A 19879-nucleotide genomic window follows, 5' to 3' on the forward strand; every position below is an offset into this window, starting at 1 on the left:
CTTCCCTGCGCACCGTTGCCTGCAAAAAAAGAGATTCACATTTCCTGTCGTCCTCACTCAGATAAAAAATGATTGGAGGTTCCTCTGCCTCCCAAAACTTTCGTATACAGTAATCCAATTGTGACTCAACAGCCAATCAAAATGAGTCAGTATTTTCGGTCGTTTGATGCGCCTTTCCCACTAAGCAATATCCCCAGGGTATCTCGATGGGACTCGTACCCTTTGGACCTGCTGATGTATTCCTAATCATTAGAGTGCCCAACCATTCGGCACCCAACAAAATATCAATAGCCTCTGGCGAATAATACAGTGGGTCCGCTAGGGTAAGATTACGGAAGCATGCCTCTGCTTCCTTCGTACCTCCATCTTAGGGCACCACGCAATATTCTCAATAATCGAGGCTTCAACTTCTAAAGGTCCGCCCTTCGAGGTTGGTTCTAATACGACGGTCATTTTACCGCGCGCCACACCCACCGCGGTTCGGGCTAAACCGAAAATGGACGTGGTTGTCCTTTCAGTTGGCAACCCCAAACGCTCAGCACATGCTCTACTTATGAATGTACTTTGACTCGCACAATCGAGCAAGATTTTCACCCGCTGAAATTGCCTGCTTGGTATCGCACTCGACCAACCACGGTGGAGAGTAACACAACATGGTTCAAATTCACCCCGATAGCCTTGGATGAATCAACAAACGAATCCACAGGCGCAGTTAAGGTCATCGATACCCCATCGTTGATTACATGCTCATCGGAGTCGTCTGCCTTCGGCGCTTTCCCACCTTTCCACAACCTTCATCACATTTCCCTTGGCCTCATCCTGCTCACGCGTCCTAAAATGTAGCAAGGAATGGTGTTTGCATGGGCAGTGTTGACAAGGATTTAGTCTGCGACAGGTTTTTACTGAATGCCCACTCTGCAAATGCCCTATGCAAAGGCGCCTCTCCTTCGCCACCCGAAACCTTTCTTTTGCTGGCTAACTCGCGGAATTTCCGCAAGAAGGTAGTGGGTGCTTCGCTCCACACCATGCACATGTCACTGAAGCGGGAGCACCATATGCACATGTCACTAACGTACTCATCCTGGCCCCAAACGATTTAATAATTTTCTCGCTATGGATCACTGATATTCTTAGGCCAGGTGAGCCGCCTTTTGTGGGTCCATACTTAACAACTTCCAATACTCGCGCCTCTTGTACCAAAAATGCAATAAATTCTTTAACAGACCTTGACCCCTCTTTCTCCCACTTTCTCTCAGATCTGTACTCAACTTTTTCCGTAACAGGAACAATAGGAGAACCGCCCTCTTCGATACGATGCCCCACCGCCCCCAATGCACCTCTGTAATCCACCAACAATGTAGAAGATGTCCGCTATTGTTCGGCGGAACGCTCGACAGATTTCAAACCCAACAATGCCTCCAAATACGCTTCCGTCAACAATGACGGTTCGTAGTAGCGTTTAAACAATCCCATGCCACCGCGTAATTGGCCCTCGCAAGAGGCAAAGAGGATACCAACGACAATGCTTCACCTTTAACCACTCATCTGGGTGTTTAATTTTCCCATGTCCAACCTACGGTGGGTATTTAATTTTACACTGAAATTTAAGTTTTATTTTTGCAGTAAGAAGATTAAGCACAAACGTTTCATTATTTTTTTCAATATAGTATTAATATTTTCAGTATTCATTTGAAATGTTGAACATTTGTGGATTAAAAATTAATTTTAATGATAAACATTAATTGTTTAAAAAAGCTACAAAGGGTAAGACCAGAATTATTCGTACAAGTGATGAATAGATTCGCATAGAATGAATATTAACAATTTTTGTAAACATATTGGTTGCAGAATTTTTAGAAAAATGACAACAAGTAAATTACAATGTTCGAAAATTTTTCATATCAAGGGGCAACGTAGACAACCACACCTTACACACATTTTTTTCCTCTTTCCTCTTCTATGGTAAAAATTTTTCAATGATTACAATACTTCATCTCTACTCAAAAAACACTTCACAATTTACATTAATATCAAATAAACGCTAAAAAAATGAAACTGTTTGAAGTATAAACGAAGAAAAATGAAATTATAAATAAATGGTGCGGTAAATCATGACCATTGCTTCAAATTAGCTCCGCATCTATTTTTATAGTGCATATGTCTTACAAAAGAACATTTACTTAAAAATTCAATGAATATATATTTTTAGAAATCACTTTGAACATGATATAATCTGAAGCATGGAGCAGGGCACAAGCCAACAGAACAATCTGAACACCAATATTTTGTTTCCTTCCTTTTCCCCTCTTTGAAGCACACAACACATCTTTTTGTGGGGCACTTTTTGGTTGTTGGGGGAACAGCATCAGGAAAATGTCTCTCGGTAAGGCGAGAAGGCTTAGGGGATTTAGATGGCCTTCCCTGGGGTGCTTGGGCATCTACTCCATACTTTGCTATTAGAATTTCAGCAAGCGAGATTAGAAAATCTTTTCGACTCAATTTTCCCTTGTTCTTTTTGTAAATCGCATAGGCATTCAACATTGCCATGTCCAACAAGTGCCGAAAATTTTTTTGGTAGTATTTCTTTGGTCGATTTCTGGCAATTTTGTACATATTCATGAGTCCATCGCTTCTATCAACGCCTCCCATGTTTTTGTTATAGTCTTGTACCGCAATTGGTTTTACCACTTTTTTACCCCATTTTTCGGTTTCGGACATTTCAGTTCCATGAAACGTGCTCACCATTATCACGTCTCTTTTGTCCTTCCATTTCATCACCATCTGTTTCCCACGAAATGCCGCCACAATTTCTCCTTTCTTCAATTTGGCAGATTTTACGGATTGAGGAAACTCCTTTCTATTTGACACCATCGTCCCAACCACATCCGTTCTATTCTCGGATAACTTGTCCACTAATCTAGGGCTAGTGTACCAATTGTCTAAATATATAGTATGCCCCTTACCTAGAAGCTCATCGGATAAATCAAGTACGATCCTGGCGGTGACATTTTCTCCTTCATATTTGTCAGAATACATTGTGTCCTTTCCCGTATAAATCAAAAAATTCCATATGTAGCCTGACTCACTTTCACAAAGCACAAAAAATTTTATACCAAATTTACTACGCTTTGATGGAATGTACTGCTTCCAAGAGAGTCTACCCTTCCACATCAGAAGAGATTCATCAACAACAATAGCCTGATTGGGCGAGTAAATTGATGAAAATTTATTTTTCAAGTACTGTAGCACTGGTTCAATTTTAAAAATTTTTCTATTGCTGACATCAGCATTGAAAGTTTTATTGTCCACAAAATGTAAAAATTTCAGAAGGAGAAGGAACCGTTTTTCACTAAAAACTTTAGAAAAAAAGGGAGTTGCGATGCTTTCTCTTTTAGTAAAGTACATCGCATAATCGGGTTTCAGTACAATACCCTGTAGAATAAAAACTCCTAGCAACACTCTTATTTCATTCACAGTTGTCTCAACCCAACTCCGTGCCCTAGATCGCGGCTTCAGGTTAACATTTGCCGCAAGGAATTGCTGAGCATAAATATTTGTCTGCTCCATTATTATCGAGCACAGATTCTCATCCACAAATAATTCAAAGCATTTTAGGATGTCATCCTCAACCTCAACATCCACATTCAATTCAGATTTACCTGAGAAACTGAACTTCTCTCGCACTACCTCTCGTTCACTCCAAACGTAAGGATACCCAGGTTGATTGGTAACCTCCTCTTCCAAAAGATCGTCGTCTTCATCACTCTCGCTATCACTAATATCAGTGTTTACGTAATCGTCATCCAAATACTCAGAGGCACTTTCATCTTCGCTCTCTTCTAAAATGTTTATAATTTCTTCTGCACTTGGTTCAGATCGTTTTCTTTTACTAGATGAAGCCATATTAGAATATGTGAGCAAACCTTATGGAAATTATTCTTATTCTGGAAGCGAGAGCACTTCAAAACATTTATCGAAAAACTCACTAATTATTCACACAAGAAATCCCCAAAACCGCGAAACACTTTCCACTCCGAAGCTCAAAGGAAAACTGAGGACAACTTAGGTAGCTAAAAATATCAAAATCAGTTACTCCGCTCACATAGAATAATCGAGCAGACTGCGAAGGATTACAAGGGTAAAGAAACAATAATGTCTTTAGAAAAAAACACACTGCAGAGTAGAGAAGAGTACGAAATAAATGAGTCTTTCTTGTGGCTTATGCCGTCGACATAGCATACAATTTACTTGCCAAGGAAAGAGGCAGCATTTGTATAAATGTAAAAGATCTCTAACACGCTCCTTGCCGCCGTATTTTCGACCAATTCACCCACTGCGGCGCCGCTTCAGTCATTATGACCGACGCAGAGGAGACTTATCTAGAGAGAAGGCTGGATTACAATACATAGTCTCTCCGTTTGAAAACCTCATTCTCAGATGGTTGCACTTGCCAGCTAATCGTGTTCATACCACTTTGTAGTTTATCCTGTTATACGGTATGCTACAAGCGGCGAAAAAAGTTACTTCCTTCGATCATATCAACCGAAAAGGCGTGAAGAGAATGGGATCGGTAATTATGACCTAAGCAGCACGGAGCGTTTACAAATAGCAAAGCTTTCAATAAAATACATGCAGGAGAGTGAAAATAATAGATACATTGGCAATAAAATCGGAGAAAATAAAGGTATAAAAATACGTCAAGGGGCAATTAGAATGCAACCCGCAATGCAGCGACAGAGCTATGCTTCGAGACGCATAAGTACATAAAAAAAAAGGTCTTACGTATCATCTACCGGGCAGAAAGTGACCTCAATGAAGCCTTCTACGAGTTGCAGTAGGTGTGTAATGGAATATCACAACTAACCCATTGCAAATGAACATTAAATCGGCGTGGCGTATATATACGGCATACCCACTGAGGGTTACACCTCTCATGACGAATATATACGGCATACCCAGGTGAGTGGTTAAGGCACGACCGTAAATACATAAATTTCTCAACATCCGATAATTCGGTCGAATTATGAATAACCGCCAGAAAGATATCATGAAAACTCTGACATGTTATAAGATCTCCATTAAATTCGACCAATTTCAACTTGAGTAACGCAATTCTCGACGTCCCATCGCCGGATATGGGGGTCACAGAGGCGGAACCTGATGCATTTAACCCCGATCCTTCACAGTGGCGGATACAGATGGCGGGGCGCCCCTCCCCCCACCCCTTGTGGGGCCGCCCGTATTGCCAAACATTGCAGAACCACAATTTTAACTTTTTTTATATGATTAGATGGCATGGTCTTGTATTTTAACATAATCACTTTAATTAAAACCTTTTTAAACTTTGCATGTGACATGATTATTTTTTATTACGATAAAAGTATTAAACCTTTAAAGACAAAAAGATAAAAGTAAAGACCTTTAAAGGTAACTCAAGACGTCTTTTGCGCCCCTGAGTTTTTTCTGTATCCGCTACTGATCCTTCAACATGAAGTGCCGTGGATATTATCGCTTTAATGTTGTAGTACACAATCTCGAACTGCGCTATCTTGGCCTGAAAACTAGCAGATTGGTCAACATCCTTTTCCTTATAATGCAAGATGATTTTCGTTATTACTTCAGGATAGTTCGAACTAAGTTCACCTATTCCCTCCGTCATTGCCCTGAATAATGCCACATCTTTCGTGTCACCCGGATCCCTTTCGATCCTAATAGCGAACTCCTCGATACGAATAATCTTTTGCCACGAACGCTCTTCTTTAACTATAGTAAATCCTTAATCCGTGCCATCATATACAAACGACAAGCTTAGGAAAACGATAATCCCAATTAAACTCGATACCAAGTAAGCCGCCTCTTCCTGAGAATCGAGACGAAAACTACCGACAATGGGTTCAATACCTATAGGCATCCGGCCCGAAGGACCAATAACTGTGCGCGCGATACCACAGTATTAATAGTCGATTGTGTTTTTTATATGCGCTGGGAGTCCCACATTATCCAAATCACCTGCACTCACCTGAATGTCGGGCTCCCGTCGATGGCTTCCTCAGGCAGCGCCGGCTTGAGACCCTTCTTATGTAGACGACGACACATTCACAACTGCCACGTTCACGGCCAACAACCACGAAAACAATAACTTTAAACATTTTCACTCTCGCCCAACGGACGCACAACAATTAACAAACCATGCGAGTGGCGATTGTAGTATAGGACTCCCTATGGCGCAAGCATGGTCCTTATATAAGAGTCATGGGCGTAAACATAAATACTCTACACAGGATTCTCCACTCCCAAGGTTCCATTGATTCCCACCAGTCGCAATAAATAGAGGCGTTCCAGTCGCTAGGATACATGTAAACATATACGTATTAGTTCGTAGGGGATGCACTATGCGTTGAATGTAATATTTTATTGCTCAAATCCAATCTCAGTAAATTAATATTAATCTTTATTTCATATCTAATAATTAAAAAGACGCAGGTGAACACTTATGAGTGCAATGTAGTACCTTCAAAACATACGTTTAGGCCCATATATTATGTTAGTGAATATAGTCCATTGGCTAAAGTACTAGGACACCATACTGAAATTCCGTGTTCAATTCTCACCGGTGGTAACTTTTTTTCTTAATTTCCTTCTACTTTTTTCTTTTTCAGAAACCTGCTATTCACCATTATATATTTATGATTTTTACTGATAATTTTAATTCTGTGCGAGGAAATGTTTTTTAACACTTGCGACATCTGATGTTTTCCCATTTTTTCCCAAAGAAGCATCTCGTGTCACAACACGACACAATATTAAGATACAAATGTATTTGGCTTCCTTTTATGTCGCAAAATGATATAGTTAAGTTATTCTTACGTTTTCAGCCTAGTTTTCGAACCGGATTTCGTTATTATTGGAACTTTTAACACCCTGCCGAGTAGGAAAATCTCACAACAGGAAAATCTGTATTCTTAGATGATCAAAATTGATAATTTTCTTGAAAGAAAAAGTAAAATCTACCAACAAGACACTTCTCTGGAACCTCTTGTTAGATGAGTGACAGATCGCCGCGTGAAAAGATCCCGTCCGCCTGACTGACCGTCCCCAACTCCGGAGGAAGAACCCATTCCCTCCCTGGCTCGCTCTATCTGGTTTGCAGCGGTTCTTTGCCAACGATTCTAAAACTAGGCTTGAAGTGTTGCAGACCTATGTAAAAGAAAAAGTAGAAATTATCATTGAAAACAGAGTCATTGATGAGTCTCAGAACGTCAGCGTGGGAGTCGAACACCACAGCCACTAGTCCACGACAAAATCGGTTCTAATGGAATTACGAAGGGAATTCAATGACAAAAACACTAATTAAGTCTATCGATCCTTGTATCACTGCAGGTCACTAAGTTGGAGTGCGAATTAATGTGCAGAGACTGATTTCACATAAACGTAGCAATTGCCCCGCAGTGGAGCCTCCTGTAGCAGGGGCGCAGCTAGGAATTAAGGCTAGGGGGGGTTACAGGTGCAACTAATACTGGGGTGCTTGGGGTATTGCATACCCGCCAGGGTTAGCGGGAGGTGCGGAAGCCTTCCGCCGGAAAAAAAAAGATAAATGGTTCAAAATGGTGATTTTTACGGCCTTATGAGGGATATTTTATTAATCCTAAGAATATTCCATAAGTAATATTAATGCAATTAAGTAAAATACATTTAACTTAAAAATTTCTGTGAGCTCTGGGGGGGAGGGGGGGGGTTTATCCCCCAAAACCTCTGTCTTATAGTAATATAAACTCTATGGGCGTAAACAAGCATTACGTGGACATCTTGTATCGATGGTGGAAATCGATGTACGACTAAATCGATTATAACCGATAGATCGATAGCTATAAATGTGACACCACTGCTCTTACACGTACGAGTCGACTCGTTGGTACTAGCCGACTCGGACGTGTATCATATCAACTTCCGGCCGAGTTCACTATCGATTGCTGTGGTTCTCGATACTCGGACGAGGTAAAGGAGGGAATATGAGTTCCCGGAGGATACCGTTTACCGAGGCAAACACCATAAAGTTTATCGAGGAATATTAAAGGCATGAATGCCTTTGGTTTTTACTATTTAATCCAAGGACTTGAGGATGGTTGTCAAATTGATGCATGTTGATGTCCTCTATACTGACATTTCTAACAGTGGCGCCGACTCCATGGGTTTGAGGGGGCCTGAGCCCCCTCAAAAATTCGTCATGGGTGTGAGGAAAAAATGTGTCAGGCTTGCTGATTTTCCCCGGAGTGTCCAGATATCGAGATTCCAGTTATCAGGGCTCTAATGCTGATCATATGACTCTTCTAAAATGCTTAAAAACTTAAAACTCACTGCTTATAATATTTCCCGGGGCAAAATCCCCGGTTTGGGCCCCCCCAATAGTTTTTGTAAGTCGGCACCCCTGATTTCTAAAGCGTGTGACAGAGTAAATCACATCACTCTGCTACACAAATAGAAATCTCTTGGATTAGTGGACTCCATTAGTTTCATAGTTATGCATATTACTGTAAGTAAAAATTGAATTGATTGAATCCTCTTTCTCACAGCTATTTATTGTAAACTCCTTGCCGAATACTCAAGACACGAAACAAGTGTATGATAGGAAGATTAACCCTTCCTCCACAAGGAACCGGCCAAATTCCCACAGCAATCATAGAACGAGAAGTGAGAATTATTGCTCCACAGAAATCGGTAGAACCTTCAATGTAAAACGTAATACACCTTCATATAATTTATTATATTACCATTATTCACTATTCCTTTCATCTCCTTATCGCTCCCATCACATGAAAAAACTTTGCTGTTATCACTTACTAGTCCCAGCGCGACTCTCCTTCGGTTAATAGACATCGCCACAAACGAATAATTGGTTATATGCTTGATACAAAAATACCGCCAACAACAAGACTTCACTTGCGATAACGTGCAATCGACAGTGCTAGACGTGTAGACACAACAGAGGATCCAAGTGGAGTCGAAACTCACATTCGATTCAATGTAAGTCGATCGAATACGAGTCAACTCGTAAGTGTAATCCTCACTTCACTCTCACCTCAAATGTGCTATTACACTGGTATATTTTAACACTTTGGTACGAATAACTAGGGCGTACCCCAGGATCAAAACTAGGGGGGGGGGGCATGGTTGATCAAGTTGTAGGTAAGATTTAAGCGTGGAAAAGGTGATTGTAACCAACATTTAAAGGAAACTCTAACATCTCTTTATTAGTTTTTAAAATTATTTGCTTGAAAAAATATTATTTTCCTTAGAGAGAGTTGCGATTTTTGCTTCTGGGGGGGAGCTGCCCCCTCCTGCCCCTCGCTGGGTACGCCCATGATGAATAACAATTATATATAGGTACTAGTGATGGGTCGATTCCAAAATTTTATCGATTCCGATCCCGATTCCGATTCCGGCATTTCGATTCCGATTCTACCGATACCGATTCCATCGATTCTGATGCCATAGGCTCCAAGAAAAATATCACTTAATTCCAGGCAACAAGAAAACCACTTTTAAAAATATTACTCTGTGAAAGAGTCAGTTGACAAAAGCATCTTTCATATCATTACTATGTAATTAAAATATAATAGCTAAATTTCAAAACAGAACATACCTAAAAAGTGGTGTTACATGATAGGTATTACTTTAGAATATTCGCACTCATAATATGTCGACACTATATATATATCCAAACTACAAGGGAGAGCCCTCAGTACAGAGATTTTCATAGCTGTAATAAAGATTACATACTACGCATATGAATCATGTAATATTTGGCCCTTTCAAATTCTCAAGCAGAAAAACCAATTATTCTACATGCTCAGCCAGCAGGTTTTGACGTCTCCATGTTACAGTATTACTGCCTGGAGAAAATTGCCTCTTGCTAAACATGTGTGCTATTGGGAAAGTACTTTCCCACCAAAATTGCAAGATTTCGGAGACTTTGTAATTTTTATTAAAAATTATATCAACGATTTTTTTGGATCTTTAATCTTCTTGGAATTCAAGTGGACAAAGCGAACAACTATAGAACTAAACTTTAGTTTTGTAGAGTCAAAAAAATGCTATACTTCTCACGTCATTCAATCAACCTTAAAATCTCTTGCTTTTTTAAGTTCAAGAAAGAAACTAAATGCTACAAATGAATATTACATCGGACGGACGCAGTAATAAAAAAGGCTAGAAGAGCCTTGTGGTATGAAAACTCCCCCTTCCGCGCCGCTCACCTCGGCGAAGGTGGAAAGGGAAAAAGGGTATCGGTTGTTGCCTTTCACGGAAACAGTTCATTTTTCTCTCTCTTAAGCATGCTGACTTAATCTCTTCACTTTACTTCGATACCCGAGGCATATTTCTTACGCGTGGGATGATTCCGAAAAATATCCAATCCGTAGTATTTTCACTCGAGTAATGCGCTAAATATTCTAGTCGATCTATACATAATCCTTTTTAACACCCTCAGTTTAGTGTTTTAAGTCAATGAAGACGATTATCCATGCTTTAAAAGACGATTTTCAAGACTAATGTTTTAAAAAACTTGAAAAATCGGCCTCAGTTACCGAGCCTCAGAGGTCCACGGCGTGTAGGTCAGCCTTGACGCGCGATTGAAAAATCGCTCTTATTTCCTTCGTCGCAAACGTTTTTGTCAAGATTTCTACTTAGTACTCTTTAGAAATCTCTACTTTATATTTTGGTTCAAATTTTCCGAGTTATATTTTTCGTAAACGAAAGATAATGTCTACTTTATATCAAATTTCACGTGAAAAACGGGTCGGCCATTTTGCGTTGTAAAACCAGACAGATGAGAGCCAAAATCTTCAAAAGTCATTGAAAGTATAGGCAAAGCACCAGATCCAAGGAATATTGTGTTTTTTATTCCATAAAACTCATACTAACGCAAAACCACTCGGATAAATTCAAAGATTTTTTGAGGAAAAACGATATCTCGCGTGGCATTGAAAAATTGGTAATGTTTGGGCCTGTGTATCTCACTAAAGGTTCGAATTTATGTAAAATGGCATATAAATCAATATTTGGTAATTATTTATGAGTATTTACGCTGAGTTTCAAGTCTCTATCCCCAAAAAGGTCATTTTGGACTTAATACCAGCTTTTTCCGATTTCGGACTAGTGTGCGCGGGGTAGGAAGACGATCGGCCGCCGCGGCTGGCGTAAAGGTATTCAGCGCCCACGTCGACAACTATAGTGTATTCGGCAAGCTGAAACTACCAGGCCAAGGCATTAGAATGACTTATCGGCTTTAAAAACTGCATTATTACATGAGTTTCATGATAGCGCTTCCTGTCGGCAGATTGCTGGACCTACTAGCCTCGAAAGCTCTGTAACCTTAACTACTCGACTCGACATCCGTAATACTACTCGAAACGCTCGAGTCGAGTACAAACTACTCGATCGACTTGAATTTTCGAGTACTCGCACATCCCAAGAAGATATGTGTTTTGTTATTACGATTACGTGGCGCGAAAATTCAAATGAATATTGCAAACGCGGTCGTATATTTTGTTGTTTGAAGTACTGCTGGAATCGGAATCGATTTTTCGCCTTGGCAAGTACTCGTTTTCGATTCCGGTTCTTGGCCGAGAATCGAGGAATCGAAGAATCGAACCGACCCATCACTAATAGGTACCTATGCATTTTACATGAGAATTCAAAAATAATTTCAAAATAATTATCCATTATTACAAACAAATAATAAAATGTACTGAAAATAGTTTTCAAATTGTTTCGAAATAATATTCGCATATTACACATCTATGAAAAATAATTTGATGATATATGAATCACATAATGATGAAAAATATATGTTTATTCATGGTTTTCTTTAGTGAGAGAGTATTATGTTTTTAGGTTCAACAATTAATTTTATTTTTTCATATAAGTTAACTTAAATGAAATTACTATTGATTGTCAATTACTAAAAACTATTGATTGCCATATTTTTCGTGAGTTTCAATGCTTATGTTTGCCTGTAATTACTCATTCTAATATAATCAGTACAGCTGATAATTTCACTTTTTTGTTGGTAAATGGTTTCCGAATACAGAATGCAGTTATTCTAGGCAGTCCTTCAAATCCCAATGCACAGAGAAGTTGAAGTTATGACGTTTGCTTCAAAGAATTCGGTATTACTAAAGGCAAATGCATAACATTTCTGACCATGGACATATGCCAGAAGAGCAGCATTGAACAGTGGTTTTGGGGGATAAACCCCCCCCCCCCCCGAGAGCTCAGAGAAATATTTAAGTTTAATCCATTTTACTTAATTGGATCAGTATTACTTATAGCATATATAGTGTAAGGATCAATCAAATATCCCTCAGAAAGCTGTAAAACTCGCCATTTTGTACCATTATTCATAAAAATTTTCTAGAGGAGGGCGCCCGCAACTCCTAGCTATCCTGGCGGGTATGCAATACCCGCCCTCTCACCCCTAAATATTAGTGGCGCCTAACAACCCCTAGCCTTAATTCTTAGCTGCGCCCCTGGATGTCAATGCGAGGAAGACAATGAGACGAATCCTCTGCCTGTCAGCCGAGAAATGGGGACGGCTTAAATATTTTGGTGTTGCGTAGCTGTGATATTAGTAATAATGGAAACCTTTCTCCAGGGTAAGCTGAACTGTGTAGCTCCCAGTGGGGTTACTACTATCTATGTACCACTGAAGACTTAAATTTCAGGTTGATTTTTCTCTAAGAAAAGAGGATCCATGCATAACTTTCCAAAAATAAAAGTTCCATAGACGTGCCTCTCATGAAAGATCACGATGAAGATTTCCCATGTTATACCTACTGTTTCTTTGATTTGCTCCGTGATGATATCAATAGCCAGAATAAGAGTAGTTCAAAGTCATTGTAACTCTTATCGTTGATAATTGGAAAAAGTAATTTAAGAGTTTGACATAAAATGACGCAATTCCTTGTTTGATCATATAAATGATATTTTGCCAGAGAGCTAATATTAATGGCAGAATTTCATTTATAAGTTGTTTAGACATGGCAAAACTGAACTGTTAGTTATAACTTCCTACATATCCATATATGTTATCATCAAAATGAGAGAACATGATACTGAACTTTAAAAGACCAATATGTCATCTAAAAATTTTGAAAAAGTCATGAATTTAGCCATCTTATGATATTTTGATTTTAAAATTACTTGAAATAATTTAAAAATCGTTTTTCATTATTCTTTGGCTACTTGGGCAGAAACAGAGTGTGAGGGTGCTCCAGCCCCAACAAGGAAACTGAGCACAATGCCCTGTGTAAAGATATTTTTTTATTACTTAACATACAATGAATTGATCATAAAGACTCGATCAACCCAAGACACATTACCTGCAATCCTGGATAATGTGTTTTTGACTAAGGCTCCTCAGTCACTGGGGATGCAACAATATGCATACAAACTAAGAAAAAACAGGAGATAAGACTCTCTTTCTTTACTTATAGCAGTGTTAATATCAAAATGAATTTCGCACGGTGACCAATAGATTCAACTTCTTTCTTAATCTTTTATTCTTGCTAAATACATATGTAGGTTCCAGTGCCAAGGCATCCTAATTTTAATGAGAGTTGTTCCTTTGCAGATGAAACTAATAGACCTGATTTCTATATAATTTTTTAAGATGTACATATGTTTCAGTACAGATCCTTGTGTATACCTACATAAGTATTTATGGTACTTACAGGGACAAGGACTTGAACCAGCCCCTAATTTCTGAGGAGGCTGATCAAACGTGGGCAATGCAGCAATCGTGGAGAAGAACTTCCATGCCTATGGGACAAGCTTCATCAAGCACTGTGGAAAACAATAAAGATAAAACATGAATAAAGAAGCAGCGTGCAAATCGCTAACTATATGATGGCAACTTTCAAGTGAAAGGCGAAAATGAGAGGAAAGTGAAAAATAGTATTTTAGCGTAAAAAAAAGGTTTATCTTTTTCTAAGCACAATTTGTGCACAATGAATGTTCAAAAATCTTCAATGGCTGCATAGCATGCTCTGAATAGAGAAAAATGTTTTCTGGAAGGGAAAACAATTATCCATTGATAGATCTTTAAATGTAAATCTAAGTGGGCAATTTTAATGATTGCCTCACACAAATTTAAAAGAGAATTACGACAATCTCTTTTACTTGAGCCTGCCTATACTCGTAGCATTTGAAAACTAGTTTTGGCGGGAGGTAGGCAGAGCTTGTAGAGAAAAACAATCATTTCTCAGCTTATGTGATGCATAAATGATGCAAATAATATGTTATATTTACACATAAATTGTTTAAGATTGTTCACTGCATGTGCTCTTGTGCGTTGGAACGTTGTACGGGTCCTAACTGTACTACCTATCAGCCCCAACAAAGTGACAACAATTGTTATTAAGTGCAATACCATACCAATTATTTAACAAAAAATTTTATTTAACTAGTAAAGATGATGCAAGAAACAAAATATAAAGAAGCTGTTGAAGTCTTCAGGTGAGGCAAAAAGTTCCTTCACAGGTATTGTTGGTGCTTGAAATAAATTTATCATTCTTGCCACAAATTTACGTTACATTTATCCACAATATATTAAATTAATACATTAATTGATAATGCATACTTGATAAAGAAGTCTAATGTGCATTTCCATTACATGACACACTGACTATATTTATATTAACTTGACCACCAAATCACATTGTGACTCATGAATTGTATCCTATGCCTCCTGAAACAATTCGTTTAGAATTCAAAGGTGTCAGAGCTGAATAAATTTTAGCAGTGCTCCTTGTCAATTTTTAATTTTCCATCATTGAGGAACGTATTGGCCAAGCTTTCTTCCACCATGGGGAGAATAGTTCTGTGACGACGCAAACCAAAAGTCTAAAACATTTCAATAGAAGTCTGATCAGAATAATTGATGGTTAGTTCTTGTTGACAATTTCAGGATTAGCCCAATTAATATCACACTTTTTTCTCTCTCATCAAAGCCTAAACAATAACTGATGGTAAACGTCATTCCAATGATACCTACTAAGTGGTGGGCCCTAAGTAGAACTACAAAGAATGCCCTCAAGCATTTATTATTGATAACTAATAAATAAAATAATAGATACGTAAAAAACAATGAAGTTGGCACTCCTATTTTCAATGAGTCATCCATATTTCACCATCTCAAAATTAAGTTAATGATCTACCAATAAAATTTGTCAATAGATAATAAAAATCAGTTGGCATGTATATTTCAAGCAATTATGCATAATTTACGTAATGCATTTAGAGTACTTGATACAAGATACAAAAATACCCTGACATGATCTATCAAATCTATTGACAAAAAATATTTCACGTGCCTGCTTTACTTTCACATACATTGCAAATGGCTCATGTATAGCTGCTGTAGGTATGCATTAGGCATGCCTCATCTCAGGTGGGTGATGCGTTACCTAAGTTAAATGTTTGCTACTTTTGCATGAACATTTTTCTGGCATTCCGTGCATATCTTTTCCTAACTATCTCAATGATGGACAATCAAGTGGAATTCTTTCCATGACTTCATGTAAATTTTATAAGGTACAACAACTATATATATAGTATAAGTAACAATTGGTAGATTAAAATTTCAGGGGAGCCTAGAGTATATCGATATTAGTTCTTGGTGGTCAAAATCTTATCACTTAAAATGAAGTTCAAATAGTGACAAATTATATTTCTGGTGAAATTTTCACATGATCAAGAACATGGACATGAAAAATTCTGATTGTTAATTCATATTTGTATTATTATCGACCTAAAACAAATGAATTTTTTCTCCCTCTCCCCGCTAAACATTACACATTAAATTACAGTAGGTCTGCTGCATACAGAAAGTACCATGCATACAGGTACCCTAGTGCATTCTGCAGATTTCAGAGGTACCCTAGATCTAGTGTAATCCTACAGTTTACAGCATATGATGACCCTCCTTTAAGGATGAGTATCAAATATTGCCTCCAATGCACTTCGCAAAGTAGTCCCATTCTAATAATTTTATGGAAGAACGGTGTTACAAAATACTAGAAATGCAACTTACATTGGAAAAAACATGGTGCCAGTTGGAATCAATGGACACATACAGTTTTCACTATCATTGGCATTAACCACATTGGAATTTCTCCACATTGGAATGCAGCTTCTATGAATAGCACCCCTCAAGGTGAGCACTCAACTTATTTCTGTGAGTGGTCTTATCCGTCGCTACTTGCCAGAGCACTCATTGTTGATTGGCGGCAGTTTGAATTTTAGTTCTATGTAGGTGTCCAATGGTGTGTTGCTACATAAGATTCAAGAGCTTTTCCATGGTGCTAAATTGGCATTTTCCATTCAGAGAGGCTGAGATTCCACAGCACGTACATAGAGCAGTCTGCTAGCCTGCTGAGCTTGTACTTGCCACTTCCAATAAATTGCCACTCCCTCATACTGGCCCTCACTTTGCTACTCCTACACACAACCAATGACATGTAATGTATATCTGATGAACACATCATGTACAACACACTTTCACCTTCATTTTGCCTGCACTTGGAACTTTCATGCTATAGCCTCTTTCTCACCCTCTATTTAAACGTACGTACCTATGCTTACCTGATTTTAGCATACATTTCTACAGTGGTGATTGTGACAACTGCAAGATTTTGGGTTCTCCAGCCATGCACGTCAGCTTAGTGAGAAAGCAGTTTCAAAAGTCATCCTGCTTTTGACTTCAATTCGAAGGTGAAGGTCAATTCTCTCAAACTTCATCTCTGTCTGTCTGCCTCGACTGTCATTCCACTGAACCAACATACACAGCTGGAGATCCAAAGATCTTGCAGTCATCACAATATCTGCTTTCAGTAGTGTATATGGCAATATATTATTCTCCCAGCCGAGGCCCTAAGGCAGAGGCAGTGATCATTTATGGCCAACCAAATTAGCTTCCCTAAATGGTGGAACACATCATTAATTGTGATGGAATAATTAACTCCCCTCACAAAATCTTTGACAATTATTATTGATTTCTGTTCGCCAATAATGATAGCTCTTGTCGGTGGGTGCAGAGTAATGATGGTAAAATTCAATTATAATTTTCAGCAAGGGATGAGCAGAGACGTTGGAGAGGAATAAAATTCCACACTTCAATCTCAGACTGATCCTTCCAAAACACATTTGCAGTTCTGCATTGAATGAAAACATCCTTCAAACTATGATCCATGTATAATCTTCACGTGTATGGTTTACAGGAAACTACATATACACACGGTTACATATTCTGAATTCAGAAGTGAATTCCAAGGAATGGAAAACTTTTCAGAAAAGCCTCAGAAACTTTCACCACCTCAGTTATCTTAGGAAAACCCTGATAAACTCCAAAAACTCTTCTAGGTTCATTTTAGAAAACCTGATCTTTACCTCAGGAACACAGAAGTACCATCCAATAACCCTCAAATTTACCTGCAGCAAACTTTAGCCAGGTTGGAATTAACCTCAGAAAAGTTTCATGTTTTTGTGTTTTTTTTTTATTTTGAGCAGGGTTCATATGCTTTTCAAGTTTCAATATTTCCAGACTTTTCTTGATGATTCATAGACATTTCAAATGTTTAACTGATTTTTCACAGTCTCATAATTAAATTTTCATTCACTCCATCGCATAATAAATACATTATAATATTGTTTTCAATAAAAAAATATTTGATGAATTATCAGGGATTATTTCTGCATAATCCGATGGATATAATTTTGGCTAACGTTTTCCATCATGACTAATGATTAATCACCATTTTTAGATTGAGTTGACATTTTTAAAGCTAAATATCCAATTTCTAAGACTTGAAAGTACTTTTAGAAAGTATAATTTATGCTTTCTAAATATTCATATTATATTAGGTATAAAAGTGGATCTTTCATAACTTCAAAAGTTGTATTGTAAGTAAAATCATTGCAACAACAGCCGACTCAACAACAGCTCTCATATTAATCAGTATCAAATAGGTCAGCATGAGCCCGTTAGTAGCGCTTTCCCAGTCTCATGTGAAATTGGGAAGCTGTACACCACAGCTGTATCTTTTGCTTCGTCCGTCACTGAGCCCTCCCTTTTTCTGATAGAGCCTCTGGGCGTGTTTCACAGCATGTGTCTGGAAACCTTTGGCCGTCTGTGCTGACTGGGGCCGAAGTCAGTACAGTCAATGTGCCATGGCAATTGGAGGATGCAACCAACAGCTTAAGTCATTTGTGCCATTGCGAGAAGCGCTGGGAGGGAAGAGTGGAGAGAAACGGGCCTTTATGAGAGGTACCAAGGAGTCCGAGGCTTAACGTCCCTTCTGTCAGACAGAGTGCTGTGCCCTCCACAAATAACTCAAGCAGGGATCAGGCAGTCTCCGAAAAATCTCTGCCACCACCAGGATCTGAACCTGGACCTACTGGATAGAAAGCCATCACATCAACCCAATCTCCCAGGGTTTCTTACAAACCAATAGAAAGAAGTTGAGAGCAGCAGTTCTGCTGCCACCAGAGGGAGACGGTGCCACAGAGTCAGGGGCGGAACTATAGGTGTTTTGCGAGGGGAGGCCTAGAGGAGTTTGCAGCCCCCCTCCCTCACCACTAACATACATTACTACATTTGTAAGCTATTTTTTTTTTTAACTGCAGCAGTTGAAATTACATGCCGTATGTTTGACATTAAGAAGTTTTATTGCTATTATTGTTTAATCATTTCCAAAAATATATTATTATTGTTAAATAATTTAATTACAAAAATCATTTCTTTTTCAATAAACTTTCCAAATTTTGCGGCCCCCTTCAGTCCGCCTAGCCCTAATTCCGAGCACAATTCATAGTGCTCGGAATTAATTCACGTCAGAATAAAGCATCAGACCATTGAAATAATAACATTGGAAAATAGGAGGGTAACACTGCAATATAACTGTAAACAGTAAAAGTGTGTCAAGTACGGTTGGCCTAATTAAATGAGAATAAGTCAAAAGGTATGTGCATTACTTGTGTTGCTCTCATAACAGTAGGATACATACATCAGCAAGAGAAGTAGAAAAATACCACTGAAAGCAATAATTACATTTTTAGCAGGGTGCATACCTACTTCCTATCAAGCTGCTTAGAGGTTGAATAACTAACGTTTGAGAAAACAAATTCAAATGCACTCCAGAGAAAATATTTTGTGCACATGTTGTTAAATGCCTTTTGTGATTTGATTAAAGAATCTTAAGAATTATAAGTTCATTGCTATATATATTCCTCCAATCCAAACACCCAGTCAACATCCTGCATGATCAACTTGGATGCAAAACGTATCTTTTGAACCAAGTGGTACAGTGTACATACAGTGTTTGCTTGTGCCTTTGATTGATTTCTCATTTTATCCCTCGCAAAGTGGTGCAATAGACATAAATGAAGTAATGTAATGACGTATGGTCATGAGCAGCATTATGTATATGTGATTTTCAATCTCCTATAGTTGAATACAATTGAGTTACCAAACGGAAAAATCAGAATCTTTTTGCATACGAAAATGATGTCTTCATACATTTTACTCAAATGTTCACTAACCCCCAATCACAATGCTTAATGACGACTAACATTTCAACAAGCAGTGAGGAGATGTTAGGTTTCTTATTATATCATAGACTAAAAGAGAAACACTTCAGTTGCAATTGCTGTAGCATGAAACCTCTCGTTTGTTTTTTTATTACAGATAAAGTTGAATTTCATCCTGAATCCAGGTGTTACAACAAAAATAAAAGCATTGTGATTGTGTCAATAGTAATCACTAGGGACATGCAAAAGGTGGGGTTATTTTATAGCCAAAAGTGGTGTTATTTTTCTACAAAAG

The 19879-nt window shown here is 38.4% G+C and overlaps 1 protein-coding gene across 1 annotated transcript in view; it reads left to right on the forward strand.

Annotated features, from left to right (window-relative positions):
• Window positions 1-19261, forward strand: part of LOC124164280 (potassium voltage-gated channel subfamily H member 4) — a 561414-nt gene extending 542153 nt beyond the window's left edge. Inside the window, exon 18 of the mRNA XM_046541531.1 lies at window positions 13733-19261. Coding sequence (XP_046397487.1) covers window positions 13733-13871 — 139 coding nt within the window. The 3' untranslated portion in view covers window positions 13872-19261. The remainder of the gene's footprint in view (window positions 1-13732) is intronic.
• Window positions 19262-19879: the final 618 nt, after the last annotated feature.

The sequence above is a fragment of the Ischnura elegans genome, chromosome 8 (assembly GCF_921293095.1).
Source record: "Ischnura elegans chromosome 8, ioIscEleg1.1, whole genome shotgun sequence".
Lineage (NCBI taxonomy): Eukaryota > Metazoa > Arthropoda > Insecta > Odonata > Coenagrionidae > Ischnura > Ischnura elegans.